This window comes from Dysidea avara, chromosome 11, assembly GCF_963678975.1.
Source record: "Dysidea avara chromosome 11, odDysAvar1.4, whole genome shotgun sequence".
Taxonomy (NCBI): domain Eukaryota; kingdom Metazoa; phylum Porifera; class Demospongiae; order Dictyoceratida; family Dysideidae; genus Dysidea; species Dysidea avara.
Genome location: NC_089282.1, coordinates 9,084,994 through 9,106,484, shown reverse-complemented (window position 1 = coordinate 9,106,484; position 21,491 = coordinate 9,084,994). Strand labels below are relative to the sequence as shown.

Sequence of the window (21,491 nt, the reverse complement as noted above, 5' to 3'; positions counted from 1 at the left end):
TGGAGAGGAAGTCTCCACCAGAGAAAACTACCAGAAGAAGAAGAAGAGCTTCTCAAGCAAAACAGCACAGTGAGCAACCATACAGTTCACAAGAGTATCAGCCCGGTGATGAGTTTAACAATTTACAAGCTGGCCAACTCACGCAACACAATGCACAAACAAATCACAGTGGCCAACTCACACAAATAAACACAGAGACACATAACAGTGGCCAGCTTACACAACTGATAGCTGACAGTAATCTACACACACAGCAGGTCAGCGAGGAGTCTGATGATACACAATCTGGTCAACTCACACTTCAATGCACTAACACAACTGAGAATACACAGCAGCTCAGTGAGAGTACACAATCTGGTAAACTCACACTACAATGCATTAACACAACTGAGGATGCACAGCAGCTCAGCGAGGAGTCTGATAGTACACAATCTGGTCAACTTACACTACGGTGCAATGACACAACTGTGGACTTAGAGCAGCACAGTGAGGAGTTTGACAACTCACCAACTGATCAGCACTCACAACAACAGTGTGAACGGAATGATTTCCAACTGAGCCAAACTGCTTCACACACTGAACACAGAGGGCCAGATCTACCAGTCTTACAAGTGGCAAATCATGAATTAAGAGTTGACTACAATGTGGAGAATCTAATGAAGGAGAATGAAGAGTTACGTTTAGAAAATATGAAGCTTAAGGAGCATATTCAATATCTTAATACTCATATACAGAGACTTGATGTTACCTTGCTCAGTGATGGTCAAGTGAATATGTACACTGGAATATCACGTAAGCTTTTTGACTGCATTGATCGCTGGTTACAGCCGATGTTGCGAAAGCAAACGACAAGTGAAATGCTTTCACCAACCCAAAAGCTTCTACTTGTTTTGATGCGGCTCCGGCAAAATCATTCACAAAGCGACTTGGCGTGTCGCTTCAATGTTGATCAAAGCTCTATTTCACGTATTTTAAACCACTGGATTCCTCTTCTGAGTGCTCAGTTTAAAAGGCTTATACAATGGCCACAGACATGCATTGGTCCATCTGTAGCGCCATATGATCTGTTGCCAAACTCAGTAGCTATAATTGATGGCACTGAAATTTTCATTCAGAGACCAAGCAACCTGGCAACGCAGAAGTCATCTTATAGTGATTATAAAAGTCACACAACCGTCAAGTACTTGGTTGCTGTTGATACTTTTACAGGTGTCTTCGTTTATGTTTCTGCAGGTTTCTCAGGCAATAGCAGTGACAGATTCACCATTGAACACAGTGGAATATTGGAAAATCTGAAACCAGGGCAAAGAATTTTGGCTGATAAGGGCTACAATGCACGTGACTTGTTTGCCCAGAAAAGGTGTTTCTTGACAATACCAAGCTTTTTGAATGAAGGCACACTTGCAGCTCAAGAGGCCAGACAATCTCGAAGCATTGCCAGTGTGCGAATAAGGGTGGAAAACGCAATCAGAAGGATAAAAGAGTACAAGATATTTACTGAAACATTATGTAACCGTACAAACAGAAAGATAGTTGATGACATGGTAGTGGTAGTATGTGCGTTGTGTAATTTAAAAGAAAAACTTATAAAGTAGTTATAGTGTACTAATGTAAATTGACTAGCTTTTTAAATACAGCACCCAAATTTAAATTATCACAAAAATAATTGATTACATACTATACAACCTAGACAAAATTTCGATACCCAAAGTTGTCATGTAGAAGTGAGTGAGTTTTTCTTTCATTTCACTCCACAAATCATTATCCGGTACAATCCTTTCGGTGTGCAGGTCCACTTTTGTCCAGACAATAAAATCACAAAACTTTGCACCAGAAAGTGCAAGCTGGCCTATAATTTGAAAATAATAATCATGTGATCGCTTTAACCTTGTTTGACAACCATCAACAATGCTTAAGCAAAATGATGGATCCTCACATGCCTTTTCAATGGAGCTGTCACGATGTTTATACGGACACTTCACTTCTATGATGCTAAATTCTTCATTGCCAAGCAAAATGATACCATCAGGAGATGTGGCTAGAAAAGGATGCTCAACACTTAAGAAAACACCACACTCTTCAACTTGGGTACCAGTTGCAACCATGTATTGCTGTATAGCATTGCACTCATGGTCACATCCCCACTGTAATGCTGCTGAATGTGGAGTTCCATAGTCACCTAAGACAGTTTTTATTAAGGATGGAGGATAGGAGTGTCGAAATTCTCTGTTGCATACTCTCCCAAAATTACTAGATGTAACTCGCCATTGCCTTGCATCTAACCAGAGCGGATTATTTCGCTGACCAACACTCATATTCTGTATCAGCTGCACATCATCTGCAGTGGGCTTTAATGACTCAACCAAATCTCTTACATTAACTTCACGATCAGCACATATCTCGCATAATTTGTCCAGAGGGTCTATTAATGCTGGATTGGCACTCGGTGATGGAAACGCTTGTTGGCTCCTGTCTGATTCCTGAGTAAAGTAATACTGAATACCAGTATCACAACCAGCATCTTCCAGTCCTTGTAGTAAGCCATCTAAAGGTGCCAAGGCACCAGTGTATGGAAAATAACCAGTTGATGATGATTTTCCAAAATCCAGGTCAGCAGAAAAAGATGGTTTCCCACCTTGAGAAGGCCGGGACCATGCACATCTCACACTCGTGCATGCCTGTGGTGTGATCTCTGATAACATTATCAGTAATGCAGCAATGTGCACACAGCTTTGAGTGCTGCCAGCAGGACATTTACAGTTACCAGCAACAGGAGTTTGAGTGGCATCTAACTTAATGAATAGGCAGTAGGAAGATGGAACTTGCCTCATGGTGGGTCTGCATTTTGCCTTGACATATGTAAAATCATTGCACTTGGCCTTTTCTAAGCTAAACAAGTGTCCACACTGGCATAAACGAATACCTGTTCGAAAGTTCTTCGTATATCCATCTTTGTGTTTTAGGTAAGTGGAAACACTGTTATCTGAAACCAGTGGAAAGTCATCTGTAGTCCAAGTCACATCATTTGAAAGCTCAGAAAACTCAGGAGGCGAAGGATACTCAAGACGTTGAAATGGCACTGCCTGGATTTGCCCTTCTAACTCATCCGTTTCAACGATATCCAAGACCTTCCTAACTAATTGCTCTTTGTTTCCAGAGAGAGGAACCCGTCTCTCTCGTAAAAAAGCCTTGAGCTGATCCACAGTCCATGAACGATACAGTTCACCACGTCCGGCCATTATCAAAAGGCTTTTGTAAAAGGGAGCGAAAACTCCGCACCTGCGAATAATTAGGTATTATGGTCACCCGTGTTTCTCCGCGTACCAAAGTCAGGTATTAACCCTTCCTTGTGACCTTAGTGGTGACCTCAGGTGGTTGTTGGACTATTAGTGCTATTGAACAGGTGGCGATTTTCGCTGTTTCACTATGGAAGGTATGTAGTTTCACTCGTGTATGTGCACCTCAGTAGTGATCACGAAGGACTGTAGGCCTATTCCTCAGCCAGTGTGTCACGAGTGAATAGGGCTAACTTTAAAGATGTAGTGGTCTTTTTTATTTATTTTTATTTAATCATTACTGAGCAGACAGCACAATTGATGTACTCAAGAAAAGAAATTAATTAGTGCAATCACAGGATGTAGTTACAATGATGTTGTTTAGTTCGACACAGTGCTGTATAAAGTTCCGCTGAAAAAGAGTTAATGTTGTTTATTAGATGGTAGATTGTTCCAATCCTTTAATAAAAACTTTTTGGTGCAAATAAGTGGATGAGTTTGGTGTAATGAATCGTCTTGGGTGATATAGTCTGGTAGATCTTTCCATTGGGAAGGGATTGACGGTGGGCACTCTTGATGTACAGTTTTGAAAAATATTTGTAATCTAGGTAGTTTTTATTGTGATTGAATTCTTAGCCTCGTGTAGCATGCATTGTGAGCTTTTCACTTCATGGTTTGTATAGGGTTAATTAATTAACTTACAGTATTGACTTTTTTATTATAATCAGTCAATTATGCACCTATCAATGTCATGCCCTAGGGTGGGGTAGTACAGGAGATTTGATAAAGTCTAGTGTTATATTCCCCAGTATTGGGGCTGAGAAGCTTGTCTAAGCCCCACTATGTCCCCACCTTGAAAAAGTGGTTTCTATAGGCGGGTTGCAACCTAAGGCATGGTCTGGTAAGAAGTTGCTATGGCTTCAGATTTCCGGGGAAAAGTGATGACAAAAGTATTGAGCATTCTATAATTTGAAAACCTTCCCTAAGTGTAGGTTAGAGACCTAGCACAAGGATCTTTGTGGATTTTTAAACCGAGCAAAGCGAGGTGTTTAAAATCCACAAAGATCCAAGGGTCTCTAAAAATGTATGCATTTTATATGGGCATATAGGTGGAGTCATTGTGGGATTGGGTTATATGTTGTAGTGACAATGTTACACAATTTAAAATAATCACGGAGAGACTGAATGTGCTTTTGCCGAAGTTTTGAAAAAATCGAAGCTCACACCGCTTCCTTTCACGTTAGACTCGGATCTTGCACAGCTGGGAAACGGCAGTGATCGAAAACGTCAAGCCGGGTTAGCGGTAGCCAGTACCTATGGCATCACAGCAGTGTAAAGAACACATGTGTCGAAGTGGCGGCTTGTGTGAATTTATACAATGGGAATGAGTTGTCAGGATGATGCAGGTGGTGATGAGAAACAATGACTCAAAGTGAAAAAAGTATGGCCATCCACACCTGTGGAGCATTTTATTTGTAAACTCCACCTGTTTAGCTTGTACTTGGGGTACAAATTGTAGATGCATAAACAGTATACTGTAGATTCCCTAAAATTTCGGCATCTCTAAATATTCGGCACTCCCCGTGCTTTGAACGCAATGTGCTCTAAATTTCGGCAAGCGGAAAGAAAGTTTCTATTACAAGCGTGCTAATTTTTTGGCACTTGGAGTACTAATTGACGAAGGTTTCTTTAGTACTAAGGATTTCCAGTGATCTCACATATTATGCTACCTCAATGCTGGATGAACTGCCTAAGCACAAAGTGTAAAATTGTTCACGGAACGAACGTGCCCAACGATATCATCGTGTAACATCACGGCTACCACAAAACGATCTTCGTTTCTGTTCACAGAATAACATCTCTCCTAGAGCCCACAAACATGATACATCCTCAGATATAACACTCTGTTTAGTCATGGAACACTTCATGCACCAACTGGGAGCTAGCGAGATTTAATTAATTATTACGAGATAGTTAGTTTAATAATATTGATTGTGGTTTCTATTATTATTAGTGTCGAGTGACTGTATACAAAAGCGATGCAGTAATGACATTGATCTCTCCTGGATAATGTAGGCAATCACGGTATATAGTGCTGCAGCCAGTATCGTCAGTTCCGCCACAAGGCGTTCCTGTTGGTCCCTGTAGAAATAAATCCAGAAAGTAACCAGTTAGCAGATCGCAAATAACATAGCTATGAAGCGTGTAGACTGTATTAGGGATAGATCCTTAAAAATTCGACAATAGCACCGGGCTGGTACATTTTTTTCCTAATTGTTTGGCCAGAATTAATTTATTTCTGCCAAATTTTTAGGGAATCTACGGTACTTACACTAGTCACTAGTTGCAAATGCCTCTAACCACCTTAGAGTGACAGTCATAACTTGGTGTCCAATCTGCGGAGTGTGTGGTTTATAAGTACACAACTACAACACAGCATTTGTGTGCTAGATATGCATGTACAATAAGAGAACAGCTAGCTAGACATTTTTACAACTAACTTCAAAGTTGCAAGCACATGTGTTTTTGTGGAGTACTATTCCCACTACTGGGGTTTAATAACCTGTACACACCTAAGTAGTGCAAGGGTAGCCCAGTCAACTGGGTTTTTTGTATTGTGTAGTGTGTGTGTGTGTATACGTATATGTGCACGTGCATGGGTGACTGTGGTTGTGTGCATGCATATAATTGTGGGTGGGTGGTGTTGCATTTTTTTGAAGAATGGTATGGTATTAGGAAAAATACCTCCGTATCGCACTTAGAAACATGGGTGGGCTATGATTTATACTTTCACCCACATTGTGCTTGTAGTAACAGTTTTAGAACAAATGAGTACCACCAAGTAAAGTTTGAAGTATCCCAAAAAGTTAATAATTGTGTGTGTCTTAAAACTTTGTCCACTTTACTGCAATGTAATAAGTTAACGAGCTCCGATCCAGGGATTGCCATATAGATCAACGGTTTCAAGTTTATTATCTTGATATCATTATTATATGTACCACTTTTAGCTGTTTAGCATGGCATTAAAAGGTGCCACTTGAGGTTTCACTTGCATATCAAATCATGGAATTTGGTTTACTCATGGCTTTGATGTCCAACTAGTTCAAAGATACAGTACACTTTGACTTGTTATAATTATATGAGACAGCATTACATCGTGGAATTATGTATTACAGTTTCGAGTGTATTTATAACTAGTTGATGGTCTGCTTAATGCTATCAAACTGTATGATATAATGTATATATGAAACGTGAGCAGATGTTACAATGTCTGAGATACCAAGCTACAGTTTGTGTATATGTGTTTACAGTTCAATAATGTTTTCTTTGTTTTCTGTCCCTGATAATGCTGGATAATCTTTTATGTATTGGTCATATGATGAGTCCGATACTGATTTGAATAACTGACTTATTGGTATTACACGATCAAAGTGGTTCCCATTGGTATGGCACAGTTCAATGTGGTAATTGCTTGGGGATGGCAATGGCAAATTGGAATGTAGGGGATTATACTTCACTGTGTTCTTTGGCTGGTACTGGAGCCATTTCCAAGATGAAGCCAATCCAACCATACTGTACATGTAAATTGGTAGGTGTAGAAAATAAGAGAAAGCATAAATCTCTACTTGTGTAGCAAAGGTGCCTACTCTGCTTACTGTTTTACAGTGTTGAATAATATTTTCTGAGCTGTCTGATAAAAATTGTTTGAAAGTGTCCGAATTGTTTGATATAAACTCCATTATAATCCCCCGTAGGTTTGTATGGTGTTTCTCATCCCCAAAAAGCTCCTTTGAGAATGATCTGAAAAGACAATTACCATCACCAATGATCCTATCTAGAGACCTATTCTGCTCAGATAGTAACAGCTGGATGGAGAAAGTTGATGGACTAGGTGGCGTAACTGAAATTTCCCTACACTGGTCTTCTGTGATGTCTAGTCTCAAAGTACTTGCCAACATAAGACGGTAACTGAAAATACTGCTAGCAGATAGTGACAGCTTGACAGGATTTATTTCCCTACAGTTACTTTATGTAATCAGTATGTTATTATTCTGACATTTATAACTTGCCTGTTTGATGTACACAGTATTTGACTTGTAATTGTGTGTAATGACTTGATTGATGCTTCGACGTGTTGTTCCACTGAGTTCAGTGTCTATACAAAGATACGCCCATAGCATTGTAAGTCTATAGCTATGTCTTAGTCTCAATAGTTTGGAAACATGATTCATGTTTATGTATAGCTGTACACATAGAATTCACTGTAAGATTTAGGGGTAAAGTTACATTGGCGAATGAGTATGTCAAGTGATAGGTAGACTCATACTGCTACGAATAAACTCATTATAGCTAACTAGTGAACAAATTTTGCAGATTTTTGTCTTAACCTTAACTTTAGTCCCACATCATTTAAGAGGCACATAACAATAATTTAGCACATTATATGCACTCCAATTGGAATACGTACATATTAATGTGTAACATGGCTACGCTTATAATGTTTGCATGGCTACATTTACATTTATGCTGATATGCGTGATATATTGACAACATGAAGTACTGGCATGTACTTGGATGAAATATGTATGTATGCACGTAATTTGCCTGTTATGGACAAGTTGGTCAAGAGACTCAAGACTAAAAGTTTGTATACGAATCCGATTATATCTAGCTCAAACAGTTGCATAATACATACATACCTTTCTGCTTTCTGAAAGTTTGTTTTCCCTAATGTGAATTTTCCTACACTTTCTATGAACACAACGTTGTTTAAGTCTCTCCTTTCCACCAAATTTCTTTTTATCAAGGCAATAACGACACTTTCCACAGTCTGCCTTTGTACATGCCTCACACTGACCACATCCTTGTCGTTTTTTTCCTGCAATAAGTATGTACATTTATATGCAAAATCAGCTAAAGCATATGCAACCATTGTAAATACTTTGTGTGATATATTTACATTTAATAGTTTTACCATGGCCACAAGGATATATATATGCCCGAGGGCGTGGGCATATATATCAGGAGTGGCCATGGTAAAAGTAATATACCACTTTGGTATGTTCACCTAATATTATGTGAAGAAACAAAACTACATTCACCACTACAAAGCTATGTAGATATTTATTGTGGGTTTGAATTTTGGGCTGTGCTATTCAAAAAAGAAATGATTGTGGATATTTCTGGTTTTAGTGGTACCATTTCTAGCCAAGTAATCCAGTTAAGGAAATAGTCTAAGGTACTAGAGTAAGTGCTGAAGAGTAGAGGTTACGTATGGTTGAAATGTGCTGTTTTGAGAACCAACCCCTAAACTGCACAAAGAATTATTTAGTGGTGTGTAGTAGTTAAACTATGTGATGATGACTCATTTGATTATTTTTCCGTGAAGAGAATGCTATAAGCCTATATGCTAAATAAACTCAAGCCCACAATGCAAAACTTTAAGAAACCCAATAAATATAGAGAATCGAAGGGAACTGATGCTTTTTAGTTGCCTCAGCATAAAAGGCATTGTGGTCAGGGCTATAATATGATATCGTCCTAACCACAGGTAAGGTTAGGGCGATATCGCCCTGTGGTCAGGACAATATGTGAGTGATTTCGTTTGATCTGAGGTGTCAAAGTGGTATAATGGATGTTAAACAGCTGATCAACAGCTGTGTATAGGAGACTTGCAGCAATATCACTTCTAGTATATAAAATGTAAACTCTGTAAAATATTGAAGTAAGCTTATGCAATCTCAGTCGTTTAGTTCAGATGACAACTTGATATGAAATATGTGCATGTAGCTATGTATATTATACCTTTCTTAGCATGTGAGAATTTATCATCCATCAATTGTAAGTAATGCCTATGTACAACATAACTTATACTGCTACATTACAAAGGCTATAGATACCTGTTCACTTGTGGTACTGGTTAACTGTGATTTATCACTTTGTGATATACCACCATGATCCATCATTTCTAGTTGTTAATTAAACAATTTATAGATAATAAGATAACTCAGTGACTGAGATATGAACTGTACCTGTAACTGCAGAATGTTTCTTGCCTTTTGGACGGCCAACTGAAGCATGTGCAGCTGCTTGGAGTGGATCATCTCTTTGCACTGGTCTGGATCTTTTCGGTAGTACTGGGCACTCTCCTTTGGTTTTCCTCTTCATTTTGCTGTACTTCTTTGTCACCCGATTTGCTCTACAAATTTTTGTTGATCTCTTTCTGGAGTCCAACACCTCTTCTTTCATCAATTGCTTCATAGCAAATAGACCTACTTCTGTTTGTGATGTCGAGGCAGCTGAAACTAGTTCTAGGTGTATGCCATGTACTTTCTCTTTTAACGTCTCTAGAACCTCAATGTCATTAATCATAAACGCAGCTGCAGTACATTTTGCTAATTCATCTCTTAGCTGTTTCTGCAAACAGAGTAACTTTGAACCAGCTGTTTGATGAGGTGGAATGGGGGTTAAAGAATGCATTGTGGTTGATGAGTTATCATGATTGTGTGCATCATCTTGCTGATCAGCTAGTTGATAGTCATCCTGATTAATGTACATGTCAATTTCGTTGTCCAAAGTCATGTGAGGACACTGTATGCATGATGGAGGAAGGTCATTCCAAGTCCAGCAGAAATTTTGAAAAATACAGAACATGTGTTTACATGGTATTTGGCGCAATGTATAATAAGGGCATGTGCAGTTTCCACCCTTAATGTCAATTGAATACTCACCATTTTTTGAACATATTTGGTAAATGCCATTTACTTTGTCTACTTCAGTAATGGTGGAGATGTCGATAGCTTTGGCTTTTTCAATACTTGATAGGCAGGCACTTATGACTGGCTTGGGACGATTATGTAAAAATGAAAGAAGAAGCTCCCTTGGAAGTCGGTGATCTCTAGCTTGCCTGGCTGACAACTCTATGTACTCCTTTTCTTGCTCAGGAAAGACATGCTGTAGTAGGAGTTTTATCAAGGAAAAGACTGACTTATCATTACGTAAGATAAAATAGTGGTTTTTCAAAACATTGTTAAATGACTCTGTGTAGTTATTGGTGTTTACTTCTCCATGAAACTTTTGTCTGAAAACATGGCACCAAAGCTGTGAAATTTACATTATAGTTTGTTATGTACACTGTATATACAGTAAAAAAACTTACTGGCTTGCAACTCAGCCATTCATTCTGCAGATATGTCTGTAACTTTTCATTGTCTTTGTACCAGGAGGAAGTAGTGATCTTTACTAAGGCCTTTTCGTGATCTTCTTCTATACACAATCCTAATACAAATACTATTCTAAAAAAAGACAAACGAACTTACCGGTTCTGGAATACATCAATTCTTTAAATGCTTTCTTTGCAGACTGCTTCACTTCAGGTGATACACCATGGTGGGAATTGTTTACCCATCGTTCAAAAGCTTGAAGGGTGTGGAAATCACACACAAGCCTGACACAATTTGGATGTATATCCTTAACAGCTCCTAAAATAAAAGGTAAGAACAATTCTGTTCACGGGTGATATACCTAGTTCCTGTGTACTCTTGTCAGTCATAAAGAACTGCGGACACCATGATGGATTCCATTCTGCCAGTTTCATTAAGCCTTCTCTTATTAGATCTTCAGTTTCATACTGTGGGATGATGGTCCCTACTACTCTCCCTATCCCAAGAGATGTTTTTACAACAACAAAAAAGCAGGGAAACCCATATCGTAAGGTTTTGTATGTTGCATCCATACAGGTGATAGTATTACCATACTGCTGTAGCCATTTACTTTGCTGCCTTGTTTGGAGGACTAATAAAAATGGCTGTTCTTCATTAAAGCATATTTCTTCTTGATCAGCGTCTGGCACAAAAACTTTTGACACTGCCTCATCTGCCTCTTCCAGCAATTCAGAATGTCTATAATATCATACAGTACATAAAAAATAACACCATTCTATAATATTATCTATATACCTTTCAATGGGATTCTTACTGTTCATGTGGGACCCAGCTTTGCTTATATGGCTTTCAAGCCTATAAAATAAAATATTGTAGCTATATTGATCAGATTAAACTAATTCATATACTTTGCAGTGCCTTTGCTGTATTGCCGGAAGTAATGCTTTATACCTGCAGTGCTTTGTAGTAGCTCCATTACTGCGTCTTGATCAAAGAGTCCATTGCGTTGTTTTGTCATAACTTTTGTTACCATTACCCTGATGTCAGCCTTTGTGGGATAGTAAGCTCTGTTAAATTGTGATGGTGGTTCAATCAGCACTCCACTTTCAATGTGGGCTGGTATAAGATCTTTCTCAACCCAACTATTCAGAAGCATTCTTAAAGCTCTTTGATTTAAGAAGCACTCTAGTACCAAATCTGTGACCTTCTGCTCTATCTCAGTTAGAGGTTTCATTGTAAGCTGATCTTTGATGGATGATGGAGTGTGTGATGACAAGTGTGCGCATAACAATGGCACTTTGATTTCTAAAATTTCCATCCCCTTGCTGACTATAAGGTGTCTAATGTGAATGCATGCTGGACAGCCAAGACGACGAGAGCCAATTGAAGCACGTGATTTCTTCTCCACATCTAGACTTGGTGGATTGAATTTTCCCTTGCCTCCACGCAAGCAATTATATGTATGTACCCATGATGATGTATAGGAGAACTGGCCTTTGTTTACTCTAATAACACCTTTTTCTCTTGTTTTAATGTTGGCTTTAGAGCCATTTCGGGCAGTGTATTCACACTGTGTTTGAAGTGTAAACTGTTGAAGCCACTTTTCCCATTTTTCCTCATTATACGGCATTATGTAACCAGTTGCATTTGGTGTCTTCAATTTGTCTGGGTTTGAAGCATAACATTCCAGGTGGAGACCTGCTAAGTTTAAGCAACACTGAGGAAGTCCCAGTTCTTCGCAACGGTCAACTTTTTTTTTACAGGTGGCATTGCTTCCGTCATGTCGCAGCTGCTGGCGACATGTTGTGATGTTGTTCTGCTTGTCATCACAGCTATTGCACACATCAGCATCAGCTTCTTCATGCTGTTTCATCATTCGGCAATACTCAGTACTCCTCTTATTTCTGTAGCATGATATGCAGCGACCCAAGATTTCTACGTCAGCTGCATTTATAAGGCACACATAATATAATGTTGTAGCTTACAGTAAATATTTATTCACGTACACACTTCTGAAAGTACTGCATGGTGACATGCACACTATTATGCAATTTTGTTTGCATTGTTTTATATAGCTATGATCTGATCTAGGTAACTAATGTGATAGCTATAGCATGCCTCATTGGATCCATGCCTCAATAGCTTGTCATTTTTATATTAAGTCAAGCATAACTATTAATTTTTGTACAAAGTGCATGGAATTGAAGCTAGTTTCCTTCCCCTTAGAAAAACTTTCTAGCTAGCTTAAAGCTCTCTAGCTACACCTTTTACATCCACTTAATAGACTTCGGCATTGGCAATCATGAATACAATTAGCTTTGATCTAATAATTCAGAGAACAGCTCACCACGACACCATCAGTGATTCAGTATACGTCCTACGTCTAGCTACAGGGTAGCTTTCGAGGCATGGAATGCACTACTAAACCTACAACAGCTGACTATATGCCAGCTGCAGCACGATGATCGTGTGCACAAATATACGTCAGTACATGACACCTTTACAGCACTCCACAATCGCTTGATCTCCACTCTTGGACTCGAGCTCAGTAGCATTGTTGGCCATATCTCGCGATAGGTACAAACATGTGACAATTACCCGCAACTCAACTCTCTGCACTCGAATAACGCGCCAAATTCATTCTTTGTAATTTTACCGTAAATTTTAGTTTTATGTACAATAACAATACAAACTATTCATAAAATAAATTACCATAAAAAGTTATAGTGAATAACAATGCACCCATCAAAGTTTTGTCAGTCTAACCCCATGCCAGCAAAGAGGGGGATTTGGTCAACTCTCAAGTCAAAGTAAATTGCTCTGGTGGAAAAAAGTAGTCTGGACGTCCACCTCTAGGGCTGGTGGTACAGACTACACTAATGGTACAAATGAATAGACAATTTGTTTGTAAGTGAACACATAGTAAACTGGCTGCTATTTCATAGTGACTACATAGTAAATGCATCACCCTATGATGTAACTTTAGTCTAAATCATGGATCATGAATTTTTATCTAATTAAGCCCCTCGTTTACCTAATTAAGCCCCTCGTTTACCTAATTAAGCCCCTCTTTTACCTAGGTAGGACAAAACTTTGATAGATGAATAACTATTGTTGTTAGTTCATTCCAGTCTTCTTCACCTAGCCACTTCTTAGAAAGACAGCATTCAACTTCCTTGATGATTCAGCAAATTGTCTCTTATGTATTCGCTAGAAATAAGGAGAAAGAAGAGAACTGTAGTATTGCTGACATATGCACTAAATACATACCATCACTGTACAGTATATGGATGAAGCGTGAAAGTCATGTGTCCTTGTCATGATCATCTATAGGGACCTGCCATATTGCAATTTAAATGTTACATACAACGGAAACAACTGTGTTACAGCTTTTACCTTACATAATTCTTAGAGGTTTGCATGTGGTAGCATGACTTCAACATGGTATTCACTAACAGCTATAGTAAAAAGAGAAAGAGCATTTCACTATTTGTGGTGCAACTCACAATATTATGTCATTTCATTAGAAAGGCTGACACCTTGGGACATCCTTAATATAGTGAGGTGAAAGAATGTATCCATAGTGGTTAGCAAATGTCAGCATCAACCAGCACTCAAATAAAGTAGCTACCATTACCACTTACTCACCAACCACTACAGACCTCTGACTTACACAAATCAGTAAGTCAAGGACCCACATATTTTGTCATACATTTCTGGACTCAACCCTGTCTCTTGAAGCCACCACTATTTGCACATCACTGCAAATGGGACCATAGGCAAGTGTGTATACCATCACTGACAGAGGTATCCACCAAGTGCTATGTATTTTGGCACCATTTAGCCTTGTTGGTACCAGTTAGTTAGCCCTACATAACAACTGCATGAACAATAGGTATGGGGAAAACTATTTATACTAGCTTGCATTGAACCAGGTCAGCATCACTGACCCAGATAGTAATCCCAGTAAGGCGAGGATCTGAACCGGATTGATTAAAGTACACCATAAACACAAATGCAGTCACATGTACATGCACACATGGACACACCCACACACGGACACACACCCCACACACTCGAGTTGTAATGATATGGTATTTGGGTGTACAAGTTTAAGGAAAAAATTAAAAATTTTAATTTCGATTAGGGATCACAGAAAAAAAAGTAAGGAAACAAGGGAGGTCACCTACACCTGCAGATACACTAGTGAACATTTAATTCGTAATCCAGTCTATACCCCAAGACCAAGACTAAATTAGGGATTAAATGTTCACTAGTGTATCTGCAGGTGTAGGCAACCTCCCTCCCTTGTTTCCTTGCTTTTTTTCTATGATCCCTAATCCCTGACCCCAACACTGCTAAACAAGACAAGGACAGTTGGGAATTTGCTTCCCCAGCTAACACTAGGTACCCATTGATGTTAGAGCTGGGTGAGCTATTTCCCTGGTTGACACCAAGTCCCTGTTATATGGCTGTGTAGACTGGAGAAAGTGAGTAGAGTGGAAGACCAACTGGTTGCTACAAAGTTGTTAAATAACACGCACATTAATAGACCACTAAAAACCTGTAGTCAAACAAAGATCTACTTTTCAAGAACAGCAGAACAATTATGCAACAACTTCCCTGTAAGGGATTGCCAGGGAGACTCATATGGCACACCTTAAATAACAATTTAGAAGTTGGCACAAAGGTACCATGTGAACATGAAACACAGAAAATCTTAGCCACACACACATAATGAGAAGGTAGATAAAGTGGGAATAAACCGTAACAGAAACACAACAAACTGACCCTTGTGAAGTGAAAAGCCATAATGCACCAAAGAAATAGCTGAGAGCCAGTAAGAGGTACCTTTATTCTGGTAGCACTCAATAGCCCAACACAAATAGGAGGACAACGAGGCACAATACATTTGGAAAGGTCTATACAAATTAAGGATTCTTAGCAGAGGTACATGTAAGCTGTTTAAGCAGTTAATTTTGACAATGGATTACATGCAGTAACAAAGCTGACCTGATATGGTAGCATAGACCCCTTCCCCTTACAATTTTCACTCTAACTTCAACTATAAAGTGACAGTGTGGGGCTTTGATCAACAGTTGACAACAGGTGTTACTAGGATATCACTTGAACACGAGTGCTCATAAATAATAGTTTATGTGTATCTATATCTGCTGCTTGTTTACACATGTTACCGATCTGATGATGATATGCAAAAAAACAAGGCCAACATAGCCAAAGCCAATCGGAGTATTGGTACACCTCTACACCTGAGTGGTGCCACAAGGGCTCACAACACTACTGTAGCACTTACTATATGGGCTACTGGTTAAATGCCAGGACAGAAACCAAGTGACAGGCTGCACCAGAGAACTAATCATGTTAGCCAGGAACAAAACTTTTCCTACCTGCTAGTCAACATCAATTTTGTCATACACTTTCTCATTCTGTTTGCTGCTGGCATAATAGTTATGTACATTTCTAATGCCTCACACACAAACATACATACCACGTATGCATGCATGCACATACTATACACTGCAAATTTGTCATACCTACCCAGTTGACCGGGCCACCCATGCACTACTTAGGTGTGTACAAATTATTAACTTCCAGTAGTAGAACTAGTATCCCACAAAAAGGTATACCAACACATGCGTTGTTGAAAACTAGCCATCTACCCAGTGGCGTAGCCAAACCTGGCCTGGGAATTGCCCTGGAATCAGACTAATTTACCTCACCATCAGCCACCCAGAGCAATTATAGACATAGGCTGGATTAAAATTAGCTACTCCATTATTGTGATACAGTAGCTTAACTTACACAATACTAACCGTGTTATTTCGCCGATGTTTTTCTTTCCATCTAGTTGATGGACAGAGATGGGGTATCCAAGGGATTTTCCCTATGAGTAACTCAATGAGTGATATCCACAATTACGTTTCTTGACGTAGCGTGCATTATCTGTGATGTCACAAAACAAAATGGCCGTTGTAGTGTGGGGACTTTGTACATGGAGGTATTGGGCGAGATGGTGTTTCCCTATGATAGCATTTATAAATTCGAATAAGGGCGAAGGTGAGACTTATAGTATATAAGGCAATTCAAATAAGCCTATTTATGTGCGATTTTAAAATTTTTGGTTTGTTTTCCTTGTTGGAGTTTGTTTTGCACTGTCACAGTACGTGTACTACTTCTTACCTTTATTATCTCGTGGTTCCATGTGTAAAAGTATACAGACAACATTCATTTCGAATACTGTGAGCCGAAGTCTCTAAAGCCCCAACACTAACATGGCCATTTTGTCAATTATGACATCAAATTTTGTAATTGCAACGTCAAAAAACGTCATTGCGGATATCACTCATTGTGGAGAAATAATAGGAGGCAATAAATAGAAGTGAGATCATGTGATTACAAAAAACCACGCAGCATTGTGACATGGAGTGAAGAACAAGGATTGGTATTAATTCTTCCAGTATAGTGGGATCGACAGTTAAGTTAAACATTTGGATTAACTTGTGTAACTATCAGTGTGGTCAAAACTCAGATCAGAGGCAAGATATTTGAAGCAATAGTTGCGTAGATACTACTTAGTGATAGTTAAAACGGCACGGAATACTTGTTCAGTCAACAACTGTTTTCTTTTTTTTGTTCTAAGCTGACAACTCTAATGGCAGTGGCAGGGCATAGTCATCACGTGATACAACAATAAAAGTACCTCGTGCTTTAATTCAGGTTTCTTCCTAGTCTGATATGGTATTAAGACACATACAGAGATGTATGCATGGAGTAAGAAGGCCAATAGCTTGCTAGCATTCACTTAGAGTAAGGTTAAATAATAGTTAGACACCAAGACCAAGGGAACTAAGCAATTTAGTAAACCTGATGGCCTGAAGTTGTAGCGTCCCGAGTGCAGTGAGGGCGCTACTAAGGGCCTGAGGGGTTACTAAATCGCTTGGTCGCGGTGTCTAACTTATTTAGACTATGGTTTAAAGTACGTACCTTTATAACCAGAGCATGAGTGTGGGGTGAAAGAGCAATGCAGAACAGTGGAACGGTTTCTTCCTGAAGTTCTAACAGCATCCACAAAAATAATTATTCGACCGGTTACCACATGTAATGGCTAGAGCTACAGTAGATATGCCACTTAGTCTACTATTTGTTCAGAATTATTTGCAGAACACAGAGAAGAAGAGTATTACAGTATTATCAAGTACTCCAGTGTGCCTTTTGTGTTATAATTATCATGTACAAAATTGCTTGAGGGCGGGTTACTAAGAGAACATGTGTAGGTGACTAAGTGATTTAGTTAACCTATAAATGAGTCATACCATTCTAAAGTACACTAATCACCCTGCATACAGTAAAGTATATTATAGTGATGCATACACATTTTTAAAATGCTGTAATGATGTCCATATGAAGATGGGCATGTGTATGTGTGTTGCACGGTTGAATGGCTTGCCAACCCAGTGCCCTGGCATGGCAAAAAGTCCGGCTACACCACTGAATCTACCTACGTATATAGTTTTGCATCAGTTCATAGGTAATGGTAGCACATAAAATTGTGGGGCATATGCTTCGTGAAGTTGTCAAATCCAGGACTTACCTGATCCCTTAGTCTGCCTGTACTTGAGAGGTAGAGTGATATCATGATTCCGAAATATCCCTAGGGGGTGCCAAGGTGCCGTTTTAATAAATTGTACAACATTGAACTGCTCTTTTCTTAGCCAGATGGTGAGTTTACCTGAAATATTTAACAAGCAGGCAGGTAATGTGCCTAGTGCCCCTGGGGGTCCCCATAAGGGGATTTGACATCTACATCTTACCCCACCCCTGAGGCTGACAGCAGTAGTTTGCCGAACCAAAAATTATTATATTAGGTAAATAAATCCCCTCTTCGAGGTAGGGACATAGTGGGGTTTTGACAGGCTTATTAGCCCCAGCCCCATCCTACCAGGGGGTGGGGCATGACATTGATAGGAGTATAATTGGCTAAACAAAAGTCACTGTAAGTTAATTACCCTATACAACCCACAAGGTGACAAGCTCACAATCCGTACATCCATGAGGCTAAGACCACTACATCTTTAAAGTTAGCCCTATCTATGGCCCTATTCACTCGTGACACACTGGCTGAGGAATAGGCCTACAGTCTTTCGTGATCACTACTGAGGTGCACATACACGAGTGAAACTACATACCTTCCATAGTGAAACAGCGAAAATCGCCACCTGTTCAATAGCACTAATAGTCCAACAACCACCTGAGGTCACCACTAAGGTCACAAGGAAGGGTTAATACCTGACTTTGGTACGCGGAGAAACACGGGTGACCATAATACCTAATTATTCGCAGGTGCGGAGTTTTCGCTCCCTTTTACAAAAGCCTTATCAAAATTCCGTATTATTGCGTCATAGGAGTCACGCGAGAATTAGAATATTTACGGTACGCATATCGTCTATATGCGCCATACAAAGTTGTCCCGAAACATGTCCGCCTAGCAACCGTTGCTTCACGCGTGCAATACTCCATATCTATTACGGGATAACTTTAAGTAAGCAACGCCACTTATATTACGGGGAAATTTTAAGTAAGCAACTCCATACCTTATAAGGGGAACTTTTAAGTACTTTTCAAAAGATCACGTGATCCATTAACCTTAGTGTAGACGTGCAAGACAAAATGGTGAATAGTCAGCTGTAGCATGGTGCCTGTGCGGCATCCGAAATAGCTGAGAATTGGTATCACACTAATTCCTGACAGCATCCAGTTGTGGTAAGCTAGCTAGTAATTATACACCTATAATTTGTATCACCTAGTACCCAGGGGTAGATTTTTTGAAAGGGGCTAAGCTGGACAGGGACATAGGTAATTAGCCAGACATCAGAAGATACCAAACCTTCTCACAAGGCCCTAGTTGTAAGATTCATGTAGCAGGGCCGGAGCCCAGAGATTTTAAGTGGTCCGGCCATCCATGGACTGCAATGGAGGTCATACTACTTATTGACCTGATGTGATTTTTAGATCATGTGATACTTAACTGTATGTGCTAAGCACACACAGCATACCAAGTTAGGGAGATCTGGGGGCATGCTCCCCCCAGGAAATTTTTTTGATTATAGATGCTCTGAAATGGCATCTGGAAGCTATTTTACTTGCAAAGCCTCTTTCTCCTTTTGTTAACATTAAGGATATATCCTGGTAATTTTTTACAAGTACCATTTCATAGCTAATTTTACTTTCAAATTTCAGTGAAAGCCTAGTTCTTTGAGATACAGAAGCCATTGGATTTGTAATTGCTAATGTGTGATCAACTAGCCCAATCCAGTACGATGCAGATGACTCACTGGAACTTTTGAGTGATTTGAGGACAATTAGCATAGATGTAATGGCTTAGACTAAGTAGAACAGTGGCCATTTTCTATACCGAATGCTCTATTAGAGTATTGCGATGACTGTTCTATTAGAGTATATTATGATGACTGCTCTATTAGAGTATCTCGATCTTTTTTCAAATTCAAGTAGCTGAAAAGTGGACCGGCCGGACCGTGGGCTCCGGCCCTGTGTAGTATCCATGGTAAAATTAGCTATTTGGAATCATGGGGGGGGGGGGGGGGGGTCAAAGGGGGCTCTTGACCCCCCTCCAAAGATTATTAGTATACCAAGATCGAGATGCTCTATTATAATAGAGCAGTCACTCTAATAAAGCAGTCACAGTATTAGAACAGTGTGTAGTGAGCTATTTAAGGATTTTTATGTACATTATCAGCTATAAATGCGTGGTTGGTGAGGTGGGCAGCTATTGTCAGCTGGTTGTGACCTTTTTTTTGGTCTCACCTTATCAAACCAGAAACAATGTAGTGCCTCAGTTAAATTTTGACCCCCACTTTCCATAAGTCTGGATCCGCCCCTGTTTGGAATAGTGACTACATTAGTGTGCAAACCAACCTAGGGGGTCTGGGGGCATTCCCCAGGAAATTTTTGAAAATTTGGCCCTCTAAAGGTGAATCTGAGAGTATTTTAGCAGTTTTTCAGTGGAAAATAATGGAATTTTAGTTTATTATTTTATCATTCAAATTTTACCTTTCCATTAAATCAAGACTGATTGCAATATGCATTGAGTATAGCTATCATGCATTCCTTTTCACTTGTAGCTACCAAGCTTTTAGATATAGCTAGCTATATGCCATAATGCATCAGCTCCTCTTAGCCATGCCTAAATCTGTGAAGCAGAAACATATATAGCTAAGTAGTAGTGGTGTTGAACGTCACAACTATGATGCATGCTCCTTAGCCTATTTGTTAGCCATAAAACCAATGAAGTGTACTGAAAACGGAATGCAATGAAGGGTACTAGTAGCTATTAGCTAGTCCACTGGCAATCCTTAGCAAAGTGCAACTATATTTGCGTTTATGGGCTTTCTGAATTTATTGTTGTGATAGTCAATTTATTAGATCTGCCAGGTTATGAAGACTGAACTATAGGCTAGTTACAAATGCCAGCACCATAACCCACAGCATGGGGTCACATCAGAAGGTAACTGATACAGATTTTACATTTAAAGCAAAGTGGGTGAATATGCTATAGCTGCCTTATGAGACTGCAAATTACCAAAGACTACAGTTTGCTAAATGGCTGAGTTGGTAGCTACATATTATACTGAAGCTGATAAATCTAACCAATTAAACCAACTAACACTTTTTGAATCATATAATTCATTTTAAATATAAAAACCACACTAATCACCTCTTATAGCCACACTGCTAATCATTTGAATAAAACAAAACCCACAATTACAACTTTTGTAACTGGAGATGCAACCTACAATCGAAACTTGTTTTTGAAGAACTTTAGAGGAAAAGGAAGCTATATTCTACTGGAACAGAGTTGAACAATAGGTATAGTTACATAGACATTATTTGTGTTGGTAGTGATGCATATAGTTCCTGAAATAATGATACACACAGAAGATATAGGGTTTTATTGGCTAAGTACTAAGGAAGGGGGGGCTACAGCCACCTTAGCCCACCCACTCCCTAAATCCGC

The 21,491-nt window shown here is 39.3% G+C and overlaps 2 protein-coding genes across 11 annotated transcripts in view; one reads left to right on the top strand and one right to left on the bottom strand.

Moving 5' to 3' along the window:
* The window catches only part of LOC136238643 (uncharacterized), a 277,251-nt gene that overhangs the window by 93,709 nt on the left and 162,051 nt on the right, over positions 1-21,491 (top strand). The window lies entirely within an intron of this gene.
* On the bottom strand, positions 6,694-18,798 carry LOC136237952 (uncharacterized). 10 transcript variants are annotated; one of them, XR_010692678.1, is made up of 15 exons: positions 18,646-18,792; positions 18,051-18,110; positions 13,840-13,896; positions 13,709-13,775; positions 13,515-13,648; positions 11,347-13,472; positions 11,234-11,293; positions 10,800-11,176; positions 10,595-10,756; positions 10,435-10,541; positions 9,308-10,376; positions 9,176-9,243; positions 7,976-8,154; positions 7,346-7,431; positions 6,694-7,292 (listed from the first exon to the last, which is right to left on the bottom strand). XR_010692678.1 is itself a non-coding variant. In XM_066028235.1 (13 exons), the coding sequence occupies exons 5-13, from the start codon at positions 12,312-12,314 to the stop codon at positions 7,425-7,427; spliced, it is 2,997 nt and encodes a 998-aa protein (XP_065884307.1). In that variant the 5' UTR covers positions 12,315-13,472; positions 13,515-13,648; positions 13,709-13,775; positions 13,835-13,896; positions 18,646-18,798; the 3' UTR covers positions 6,694-7,424. The 10 variants fall into 10 exon arrangements, 2 of the variants coding, with proteins under 2 accessions (XP_065884307.1, XP_065884309.1); XR_010692677.1 differs by lacking the exon at positions 18,051-18,110 and adding an exon at positions 17,444-17,514; XR_010692674.1 differs by having other exon boundaries at positions 13,835-13,896; positions 18,646-18,791.

What these genes read in the sequence shown, in the direction of transcription:
- LOC136237952 (XM_066028235.1), bottom strand. Translation starts at nt 12,314, where the DNA reads ATGATGAAACAGCATGAAGAAGCTGATGCTGATGTGTGCAATAGCTGT. An exon ending in ATTGATGTATTCCAGAACCG is followed by an intron (nt 10,542 to 10,594) that starts GTAAGTTCGTTT and finishes GATTGTGTATAG; the next exon opens with AAGAAGATCACGAAAAGGCC. An exon ending in CCAGTACCACAAGTGAACAG is followed by an intron (nt 8,155 to 9,175) that starts GTATCTATAGCC and finishes TACTTATTGCAG; the next exon opens with GAAAAAAACGACAAGGATGT.